At 40.4% G+C, this 11,961-nt stretch overlaps 1 protein-coding gene across 10 annotated transcripts; it reads right to left on the minus strand.

Moving 5' to 3' along the window:
- Window positions 1-431: 431 nt before the first annotated feature.
- On the minus strand, window positions 432-5,453 carry LOC112275962 (uncharacterized). Of its 10 annotated transcripts, XM_024506802.3 has the most exons (5): window positions 5,108-5,427; window positions 2,703-4,012; window positions 1,324-2,585; window positions 1,127-1,169; window positions 432-1,028 (listed from the first exon to the last, which is right to left on the minus strand). In XM_024506802.3, exons 2-3 carry the CDS (start codon window positions 3,816-3,818, stop codon window positions 1,326-1,328), a joined length of 2,376 nt encoding a protein of 791 aa, XP_024362570.1. In that variant the 5' UTR covers window positions 3,819-4,012; window positions 5,108-5,427; the 3' UTR covers window positions 432-1,028; window positions 1,127-1,169; window positions 1,324-1,325. The 10 variants fall into 10 exon arrangements, 4 of the variants coding, with proteins under 4 accessions (XP_024362570.1, XP_024362572.1, XP_024362569.1 ...); XR_016500265.1 differs by having other exon boundaries at window positions 432-862; window positions 1,127-2,585; window positions 4,196-5,453; XR_012216574.2 differs by having other exon boundaries at window positions 432-949; window positions 1,127-2,585; window positions 4,196-5,451.
- Window positions 5,454-11,961: the final 6,508 nt, after the last annotated feature.

Raw genomic sequence — 11,961 nt, forward strand, 5'->3', positions numbered from 1 at the left:
AATCGTGCCGTGTTTATGACGTGATCCGCAAATCCCGAAACTGACAAGAGGTTAGCAAGTGAGCTCTCAATTTCGGTAAATTAGTAACCTGTGGAACTTTTTAAGCACATTACGGGGTGGCTGGCTGCATATCTCTGGAGTCTAGAATGCACTTGAATTGTTTAGCGTCAGTCTTCTTTGGAAATGGTCTATGTTCCAGATGTGATTGCAGGTTCTGTCTCGAGACGCACTGGCGGCAGCGATTGGTCTTACCAAGCATAATGGCGATCAGTCATGGACGAATCTTCGGCAAGTGGATTCACTTGCGTAGGAGACATTCGCTGAACCCAAGACTTGTGAGTGGCTAGAAAAGAGTTCTTGAGATTTGGCATCTTCATTTCTCCATACATTTTGCTCAAGCACCCGAACAATTTCTCAGACTAGACGCGGCGTTTCAGAAAAGAAAGGTGATTAACGTTACAAGTTTATTTTTTCGTGTGCTGAATCATCGCAACAGTAAAGCGAGAAAAAATAAGGAGTTTGAGGTAAAGACGTTCTGCTCTGAAAGTGGACCTGGACTTCAAAACCGGTCTGAGGGGAGACCAGGAAATGTGCACTTGCTTGAGGACCCACAGATTGTATATGTGTATCACAGCAGTTGAGCGTCACATTTTTGATTCCAATGCTACCATGGCGTTAAGATAAAGAGTGTCACAGGTTTGAAATACAAGATGCTCTCACTTCTAAACGTTCTGTGACCACTAAGAGGGAATGCTGGCAATAGCTCATTGTGCTGTTAACTTGTCATTCTAAATCAAAGCTCTGGGTATATGATCGTCAAGAACGGCCCCTCCACCGAGCACTGGCCATCATAATTCCATACCTGTGTTTGATAGTCACGCGTAAATCCTTTCAGCTTTACCACAACATGCAGCAAAACTCCAATTGAAGGCTTGCCTCCATGTGGACTCTACACCACAATGAATCAATTTCGGTCTACAAAGTGTAGATGGCCATGCAGAACTGGGATGAAGTATAATAAGTAGAGCCTGTAAACAAGCAGAAACGGTCGAGAGGGAGTCTGAAATAGGAACATAAGCGTTAAGTACTATAAGCTCAAAATTGATTAGGAGGAACGAATAGGTACCTGATCAAGCAAAATGAGTGTGTCCTTGGCAGCGGACTTGGAGCTGAACCACGCAATTCACACCGATCAAATCATGAAATGATCATCTAAAGACACCGCAAACAATTAGTCACCGAGGTCTGATCACGAACTAATAAAAAAAACCCATTTTGTGCAACGACCCGGAAATCTGCAGCATTTCTTGAGATGCCACGCACAGTTAATTTTTGGCTTTCCTCCTGCGAAGCTCTTCCCAGTTGAGGAAAATTCTGTTATCGACGTTGTTTCGCCACCACTCAGGGAGGAGCTGGTAGAGGTTGAGCAGGAAGACGCTAAGCGCGATGCCACAGACTAGCCCCCCAAAGACAATAGCGACGATCATGTTATGGCGATACTTGGAAATTGGCGGCAGCACGACGTATCCCGCCGTTGCAAATGCCCCCAGAACAAAAATAACGGAGCCTGCCAGTAGAAGAGCCGTCCACAGAAGTGCTCTTCTCACCTTCTCCACAGCATCCTTAATAAACCCCTCACGCATGGGCAAAACACCCCCAGCACCCGCTAACACAGTAGCCATGGAGAAAAAAAATGACAAGGTGTTGAAGATCCAAAACACTTCAAGGCTTGGATGTTGCTGCAAATTGGCATACACTTCGTAGTTACCAGTAGGCTGCGAGGCGCCCGCCTCGCCACCAACGTAAGGAGCATACCCCAAGGGAGGTTGCAACCACGCAGCAAAGGTGACACTAGCAATCAACGCTGCACCCACGAGAATGGCGTTAGCTGCATCCACGTAGACTTGCCTGTCCCTGTAGAGGCCATTCACGTACTCTTGCACATCAGGCCGCTCGAGGAGAAGCTTCTGGATGTCCTTGTGGCGATTTTCCACTGCGAGCTGGAGCGCTGTTCTGTCATACTTATCCTCCTCAGTAGCCCGTAACCGGCCAGAAGTCTCCAAGCTGAGCTCCTTCACTACTTCGAACCATCCCTCCCTGGCAGCTAGATGTAGCGGTGTTTCCTTCCTATGATTCTCTGCGTTAATATCCACATCTGGACGAGCAAGCAGCATTCTAACAATATCAATATGACCCTTCTGGGAGGCATAGTGTAAGGGCGTATTGTAGAGAGAGTCTCGGATGTTTATGTCCCGCGCAGAGCCCCACACTAGAAGGTGACCAGTTAATTGTTTATAGCCCATCTCCGCCGCCCAGTGTAGCAAATTCTGGCCGCGGTTGGATGTTTCCCCTGTAAACGCGACCTCGTCTGAAATTCTTTGAAAGAGGAGCCTCACAATGTCGGTGTGCTTCTCTTTGGCCGCTAGCTCTAGCTGCTTGCTGTACAAATGCTCTGCTCCCGGGTCCTTTCGCACTTCCACTGGGTGCTCTAGAAGCAGCCACACAAGGTTTATGTGACCTTCTCTCTCTGCTATGTCGAGCGCTGTTGAGCCAGTTCCGTCCTCACAGTTGCAATTGATGTCAGTCTGCAAGAAATGCGATTGCACAGCTATTGAGGGAACCAATCAATCAAAAAGGATCGAATGCTATCAATTCTATGGCTAGTTTTCTGGTGCAATTTAAAATCAAGGCATTCAACATACCTGGCGTAGGAGTTCGATGACAGTAGGAATATGACCACTCTTGACTCCCAAGTGCAAGGGCGTCGACTTATCATGACTTTCAACATTCACGTTCCGTTTAGGATTCTCCAGGAGCATCTTCACAACTTCAGCTTGACCATGCATACAAGCGTAATGCAACGGCGTCAGGCCTTCACTGTCTTCCACATTCACAAGTATGGAAGCACACCGCAGGAGCCTGAAGACCACCCCTTTGTGGCCCTCGCGCGCCGCTAGATGCAGGGCAGTGAAACCATTACTGGTTTCAGTTTTCGGGTCTACAAGAGACGGTCGAGGAAGGTACTCCAGCTCCAAATCCGTGGGAGCAGCAAGGCTTGCTTGTGTGTTTCGGTTCCTTGCCTTCGCGTTCACAGAGAGGTTTGCACTCTTGAGAAGCTCCGCCACTACGCCGATGTGACCCACGCGAGCTGCCAGGTGCAAAGGTGTAAGCCCATCTGCGTCTTTGGCATTCACGTCGAGATATTCGTAAAATGGTTGTTGGAAGAAGAGCTTGACGATGTCGACGTGGCCAGCGCGGGCTGCGTAGTGTAAGGGCGTTCTCTGGATACGATCAACCATGGAAGGGCTCATCAGCTTGCTTATGTCGGATTCGGCGAGATTTTGTGCCAAAAACGTGACGATATTATCCTGCCCCACATCGCCCGCCATGTGAAGTATACTCAACAAATCCTCAGTCTGTGCCATTTTGTCGACTTGGTGCTCAGATACAAGAATCTCAGCTACAGAAAGTGAGCGCCGCATGATAGAGAGGTGGAGCGGGGTAATGCCAAACATGGCAGGTGCATTGATGTCTAAGTGACCTGCTTCCTTCGCCAGAATCGCTTTCGCAACCTCTGCGTGGTCGTTGTAGGCTGCAAGATGGAGGGGCGTTCGGTGAAGGTCATCCATAATGGACAGATTAACTTCGCCCCTGAGAATAAGATTCACCATGTCGAGTTCACCATTTGCTGCGGCAACGTGCAGGGGCGACATGTTGAAGGGAGCCATCACAGTGTCAACGCATCTAGCTGTAGTCTCCAGGAACTGTTGCACTGTGTCAACATCACCGCGCCTTGCAGCATCCATGAGATCCTCCATTTCGAAAATTGTACCTCTAAATTGTTCGAGAGATGATCAGGAAAACTGACGTTCGTTGGGAACGTCTATGTCAAAATAAGATTTCTGAATCCCCACCCAACAGCAGTACCGCCTGTTGGAATGCCTGCTGCATCAAAATCAAAGAATGAATTCGCTTAATTCATGCTCAGGACGCTTCAGACTCCAGGCATCACCTGAAACATCGGAACTGACATGGGTCAGAATTCCATCACTTGCACACTGGATGGCTTTGGTGGCAATTGCACATTGACTACATGAATTGACTTCATTCCACCAGTATTATATCCCCAGAGTGAAGCCGAGGATGCTCAAATTCTGTCAGTAAATAACAAATGAGCTAGGAATCAAACTCAAACCTAATCCAAGTGAGTGCCTTCGACGAACAGCACAGGTAGGGCCTTAATCTTTCCGAAATTGGAAGGAGCTATTTAGATTGGGGAAGATCCTGTATTTTGTTGGTGGCTGAGCTCGCACTGTAGTTGGGAAGAGTAGAACTTCGGATGAGCTAACTTAGCGGAAGAGGATAATCGAAGGGCTATAGTCTCCGTGGCAAAAGCATGTGCGGTAGAGTGTTGCCACTGTCTGTATGCGCCCTGAAAAGGTTTAAACGGAGTGGAAGAATACGCGAACTTGATTACCTCAATAACTACTTGGAAGTTAGCACAACGGCAGATGATCTAGGCGATTAACAAGATAATTTACGAAAATGAATTTCATTTGAAATTAGAATACCGACTGCAAGCTGCTACAGGCCCAAGTTCACAATGTACTAACAAAACCCTCACCACCGTTGCAACACCTAATCCTCCCTGCAAGATTCTTTTCTTACAACAGTCACAAACTGTAGATCGCAAGATGCTCCAGAAGGGCTATATCCAACTCTCGAGGCTTCAATAACGCCAGAGTCTGGAATCAACCACCCATCATCGGAGCGTAAACCTCCAGAAAAAAACGGAATGCGTAGCCCAGCAGCTCATAATCTTGCTACTGAAGGAACACGCTCAATCCCAGAGCTTCACTCCACTCCATCTCAGCTTACGAAGACACTGAGTCTACGCTACTCTACCACACACACACGCACCCACACACACAAACAAAAACCAACATCAAATGTACGAAACCCCTCGACCCACACTCCTCCAAACAGACAAAATTTGAGTTCACGAGCCCCACAAATTCACCACATTACCCAGAGTGTCCTCGTCGGCCATCTCACCAATCCCCAAACCATCACCACAACCACCACCAGAGCCTTTAACCCCACGTACCCAGGATTCAACCCCAGCTAAAAGCTAGCGGCTTGTCCCCACACTGGCGGAACCTTCAAAACGCAGCCACAGCGACTGCATTTTGCTCGCTGGAGTAAATCTCACTCCTGCCGTCGCTCAAGCTTGGATTCCGCTACCTGGGCGCAATGTGGACCCAGAACAAAAGCTCACCGGCGGCATGGTGGAGGCCGGGGCGGAGCAGATTTGCACGGCATGAGCCACGAGGGATTGAAGGCAGAGAGCGAGATAGAGCGAGCGAGCGAGCAAGGATCAGGCGAGATGGGTCGCGCGGATATGGCAGCGCCCGCGAGCTGGAAAGCTCCATTGAAGAGAGCCCACAAGTGACGCATCACACACAAGTGAGCCTTGCCCTTCCTTATTATAAATAGCTGCTTAGTACGATGCGCCTTTCCGGGGCCTTTATGTGAGATCTAGTTACCTGGTTTCTTGCTTTGCTTTTTGGAGCCTATTACACACTGGTTGGTTGATGCCTTGTCAGAGTGATTTTCTCAAGGTTTGGAAAAAGGGACAACTTTGTTAATAACATTAACTGAAAAGGACAAACATATGCTTGAGGTTTCAATCAAATTACTTTTTGGTTCTGAAATTGTTGAATTTAAAAAATAAAAAAATGATTATGATTATGTAATCTTCTCACTTAAAATTATCATTCATCTATTTATGTGTATGTCTAATTTAATTTTAATTTAGTGCCATAAAATTTACACTTTAGGTTTTCAATATATGTATACACTATTTAGCATGTGTAAGTAAGTAAAAATCATTACTTCAATGATAAGATCCAAATATTGCATATAATTGTTGCATCACTTAGTAGACTAGAGCTAGATTATATCTTATCTTGTTATTAAGTAATGTTTTGATTGGTTTTTGTTCTTGCTTTTGTCTCTCTTAGTATTTGTTTTAGTTCCATGTATTTGATTTCATTCCAATTAGTAATTTAATTAATTAATGGTAACTAGAATAAGAACTTTGATCAATTGTCATGTCCATTTTTATTTTAAAAATTTCAAAAAATATAAATTTTTATGAATAATAATAATAAATTATTATAATTATTATTTAATACATAAATAGTTACAATATTTACAATAAATATTATAGAAAGCGTTGGCTACATTTAATGCTCTCAACAACATTGAAACCCCCTCAAATAAGGATGTCATGTTTTTAATACATGTATTAAATGTCTTGAGACAACAATTGCATTTGATCATAAAAAAAAAATGATAATAAAATTGCCAAAAATCAATTTGGATATGACAAACCAATTACAACTTGGATTTGATTTTGGCAAAAAACTTCAGATCAAACATCTACATATTTTAATTTCTTACAATATCTACATTGAGGTGGATCTACATACACACACATAAGAGGTGTTAATTTCTACTACATTCCAAACACTATACTTATAGTATTTATAGTAAATATTATGGAGAGACACAAGAATAGCTAGAAGTAATGTGTACATACTTACACACACATACACAAGAGAGTATATAGAAAAAGAAAGAGTTTCTTATCTATGTATTGATGTGGTTTGTCTTTTGTATATAAAGAAAAAATACTCTCTATAATATTTACTATAAATATTGTAACTACAATATTTGGAATGTAGTAAGAAGAAACAATTTATCTTCTCCTTTTTTCTTTGTATATAAGAGACAAACCACATAAATACATAGATAAGAAACTCTCTTTCCTTCTATATACTCTCTTGAATATATGTATATGTGTACATATTACTTTGAGCTACTCTTGTGTCTTTCTAAATATTCTAAACATATTATCAGCATAATTGCTCCTATACACTAGTCTTAGTTCTTAAAAACTTGTGTGCACCTTGCCCTTCTCTTCATTTTTTTTTTTTTTTTTTTTAAAAATACTATATCACTTTGTATCCTACGCATTGCTTGCTATACCTCATGTCTTGCTTGCCTTTATGACCATGTTGCCAAGATGTTGCATCCTACCGCATCCTGCTATTGATTATTGTACCTCGTTGTCTGTCACTATTATCTACTACTATTACTATTATTATTGCAATCTATTGCAAACCTTTATTTTTGTATTAAAAAAATAAATAAATAAATAAATAACTCTCTAAATTTTTTAACATTTTTTGATTTCAAGTTTAACTTTATTATTTTATTTGGATTTATATTTCAAGGTGAATTTTATATAATTTTTTTATTTGATCTTATTTTTTTATGGATTTATTTATAATAAGTACTTCAACATCCTCAACTATCTCTACTATAGTTCAAATTATCACCACTGCATCCCAATATTTTAAAGTTTTTTTATTTCTACCATTGACTATTGATGGAAATAATTATCTATTATAGGTAAAAATGGCAAAAATAAATTTATTTGCAGAACAACTCTTGGATATAATTCTATTTGAAAATCTCTTACTATAAGTACTTCTATTCTTCTTATTATCTATTGAAAAGTATTTTTTTTTTGTTGTCACCTTGTACCTGTATTACAATGTCAATATTTAGAAATAAAAGATTCAGTTGAATTTTGAGAGAATCTTAAATCTAAGTTTGATCATCAAAAGACCATTTTTCTTCCTCATACATATCATGATTGGATATATTTATATGTCTTAGATTTTCCAAATTTAAATGCTTTCAATAATAAAATATATTATATTATCTCACAATTACAGTTGAGTGGACAAAGAATCTCTAAAGAAGAAATGATTGAAAAAATTCTTCCTACATTTCCTCCTGCATCCGCTATGCTTACACAATAATATAGGAACATGAAATTTTAGAGTCATCTTGATTTCATGTCTTATCTAATTCTTGCAAAGAAATAAAATGAGCTACTCTTGTATAATGCAAAAGTTCATCATGTTGGAACCACAATTCCAAAATTTCATACACTTAGTATTTTAAAGTCTAAGAAAAAAATTATACAAATATGAAAAATGTGCTCATATACACCAAGACAGTATCACGGACATACATATAATTACCTATATGAATAGATAAAAGTATGTAAAAGTAGATAAAAGTAGGTTAATTGTGTAATATCTTCTAGAGAAGCTTCTTAGAAGCTTCATAGACGCTGCTTTGACTTTATAGGAGTCTATAGTTGACTTTTAGGCTAGAAACTTGGTCAACAAGTTAGCCATGTGCCACACATGTTGGAAGCTTAAAGAACAAGCTAACTACGTGGTCCATCCATAGAAAACTTGCCTTGTAAGCAAAGGCATGTGGCCTAGAAAGTCAACATATATTGGAGGTCTTATAGAACATCGCCATGTGGCTTCTAGTTAGATAGTATATATAGAGGCAAGAGTGAAGCCCTCTTCACTCTTGTCAACTCCTTTCTTGCTTCTAGTCTAGTTTCAAGGGTCTCTAGTTTTCTTGTATTTTGGCAATAGCCATTCTAATTTCTTTCTTAATATACATATTTCTATTTTGTCCTATTTCTTTGAGAAAAGTCTCACTTACTCTTTAGCTTTCATCGAGTTCTTGTCCTTGACAGATTGACAAGAGTACACTTACAATATCAGAGCTTTGTCTTTTCTTGATTAAGAGTGGATTACCCCTTTTTCTTGATAAGACATAAGCGCATTAGAAGTTGCGGATTACCCTCTTTTAAACTGATATTGTTCTTAGTATTTTCTTTGTTATCAATTCCTCTCTTCTATTTGTTTTGAGCATTATTAGACATCTTCTCTTTTCTAAGTGCTATTATGGCAGAGCTTCTTGAAATGAAGAGTGCAATGGCACAGATGCAAGAACAATTGAGGGAGTTAATGCTTGCGATGCATCAACTCAATTTACCACCACAAGGAGCAACAAGAATGGTAGGAAGTGAAGATATAGAGATGATTGGGGCTGCTTCAACATCTGCACCAAACCATGTCCCTTCTCCCAGAATGGAACACCCTTCGAGTGTTAGAGAACCGAGAGTGGCCTTGCCCGAGAAGTTTGATGGTACCAGATCCAAGTTTCGAGGATTCATCAATCAGGTCCAATTAGTGATTGAACTTCAACCCCAGAGCTATCCAACTCTAGGGTCACAAGTTAGATTCATTGGTACACTTCTTTCAGGTTCAACATTGTCATGGTTTTCATCTTTTCTTGAACGACGAGATCCAATATTGGATAATCTGGAGGCTTTTTTGGCGGAGTTTCGATCCATGTTTGGAGAACATGATGCAATTCGTGTTGCAACCAACAAGATCCGTATTTTGCGACAAGGCAATCGATCAGTAACATTATATGCTTCGCAATTTGGACAACTTGTAACTGATATCAAGTGGGATGATGCCGCACTTGTGAGTCAATTTCTCTACGGATTACAATATGAGGTAAAGAAATTGATGCTTAATTTACCTGATCCTCAAACATTGAGTCAAGCAATTGACTTTGCTGTGAAGTGCGACAATCGACTTTTTGAATTTCGATCCGAGAGTCACACAAGTAGGCCTCAACGTTACTACAATTCAATGGCAACACCGACGTCTCCTCAACACATACCTTCAGAAGTAGAGGATATGCAAATTGATGCGGTACGTTTCAAACCTCTTACTGAGCAAGAAAAGTCTCGTCGTCGACAAGAAGGATTGTGCTTATATTGTGGAGAACCTAAGCACACTGCTCAACATTGTCCAAAGAAGCGACGTAACTACAAAATGAAGAGTACGGCTGTCAAAGAAGACAGTATGTCGGAAAACGAGTACGTCCAGCTACAATAGGGACCGTGCGGCTGGAATCTTGTACAACTTCTAATGAAGGTCCTATCCTCTCCTCAGAACCATCTCCTTGTTTTATAATAGATGTGCGTTTAGGACCTAATAATTACAAAGCCTCTGCCTTGATAGATTCAGGAGCCTCATCTTGTTTTTTAGATGAAGAATTTGCTAGATGTCATAGAATATCATTAATACAAAAAACTAAACCTGTACACGTAGAAGTCATAGATGGTCGTCCGTTGTCTTCTGGAGATGTAACTCACGAAACACTTCCTGTAGATGTAGTAATAAATGGTCATAGTAGTTGCGTAATTTTTAATATAATTAGATCTCCCTTTAATCCAGTAATTTTAGGCTTATCATGGTTAGAAAAGTATAATCCTCGAATAGATTGGATTTCTCGTAAACTTGATTTTCCTCGGAGCATTAGTAACAGTTCTATTAATCAAGTAAAAAACCATGAGTCTAGTATAGTAAAACCCACACTTATAGGTGCAAAAGCATTTATACACGCAGCAAAAGAAGGATCAACTTTTGCTATTTATGCTGCACCTATTTCTGAAAGCGTAAAGACTTCAAGTGGCATTCCAAGTCAATATCAGGATTATCAAGACGTTTTTGAGAAAAAGAATGAAGATATTCTTCCTGAGCATCGCCCATACGATTGTTCAATCGATCTCAAGGAAGGAACTCAGCCACCATTTGGACCTATTTACAGTTTATCGCAAGATGAGTTGGCTGAACTCAAGACATATATTGACGAGAATTTAGCGAAGAATTTCATACGCCATTCAAAATCTCCAGCAGGAGCTCCAATTTTATTCGTAAAGAAAAAAGATGGATCTTTACGAATGTGTGTTGACTATCGAGGACTCAACAAGATCACAATCAAGAACAGGTATCCATTACCTTTGATATCAGGACTCCTTGACCAGTTAAATCAAGCTAAGATCTATACAAAAATAGATCTAAGAGGAGCATATAATCTAGTACAGATCAAAGAAGGAGATGAATGGAAGACTGCGTTTCGAACCAGGTACGGACACTTTGAATACAATGTCATGCCTTTTGGACTCACGAATGCACCAGCTGCTTTTCAACATCTCATGAATGATGTATTTCGTGAATTCTTAGACAATTTTGTCGTCTGCTACCTAGACGATATCCTTATTTATTCTAAGAATGTTGAAGAACATGAAATACATGTTCGTCAAGTATTACAAAAACTTAGAGATGCAGGATTGTACGCCAAGATAGAAAAGTGTGTATTTCACACTACTCAAGTTGACTTTTTAGGATACATCATTTCAAATGATGGTCTTATGATGGATTCTAAGAAAGTCCAAACAATCATGGATTGGAAGATTCCAAAGACTGTAAGAGATGTCCAATGTTTCCTGGAATTTGCCAATTACTATCGGATCTTCATCAAAGACTTCTCACGAGTTGCAGCTCCACTTACACGCTTGACTAGTAAAGATAAATTCCAATGGAATCAAGAAGCGGAAGCAGCATTTGAAGCCTTGAAGACATCGTTTGTCTCTGCACCAGTCTTATATCGTATTGACTTTTCCAAGGTATATTTTATGGAAACAGACGCATCGGATTTTGCCTTGGGTGCAGTTTTATCACAAATGGGAACAGATGACAAACTTCATCCGATAGCTTTTCATTCAAGAAAATTCTCAGCAGCCGAGATCAATTATGAGATCCACGATAAAGAACTTCTTGCAATCGTGGATTCTTTTCAAGAATGGCGTCATTATCTAGAAGGTGCTTCTAGTCCAGTCACTGTGTATACAGATCACAAGAACCTCGAGTATTTCATGTCAGCACACGTATTGAATCGTCGTCAAGCTCGTTGGAGTATGTCTTTGTCAAGATTCGACTTCATTATCACTTATCGGCCAGGAAAACAACAAGGTTTGTCTGATGCCCTGTCTAGACGTTCTTATTTTGCACCAAAAGAAGGAGATGCAGCTTTTGAGCAACAAAGAACAGTCCTCTTGAAATCGGAGCAATTTCATCTCCGAGCAGTGAAATCAACACTGACTGTTGATTCAACTTTTCTCAAGCAAATCCAGTCCAGTATGTCCTCAGACCCTCTTGT

Source organism: Physcomitrium patens, chromosome 23 (assembly GCF_059467195.1).
Source record: "Physcomitrium patens ecotype Gransden chromosome 23, ASM5946719v1, whole genome shotgun sequence".
Lineage (NCBI taxonomy): Eukaryota > Viridiplantae > Streptophyta > Bryopsida > Funariales > Funariaceae > Physcomitrium > Physcomitrium patens.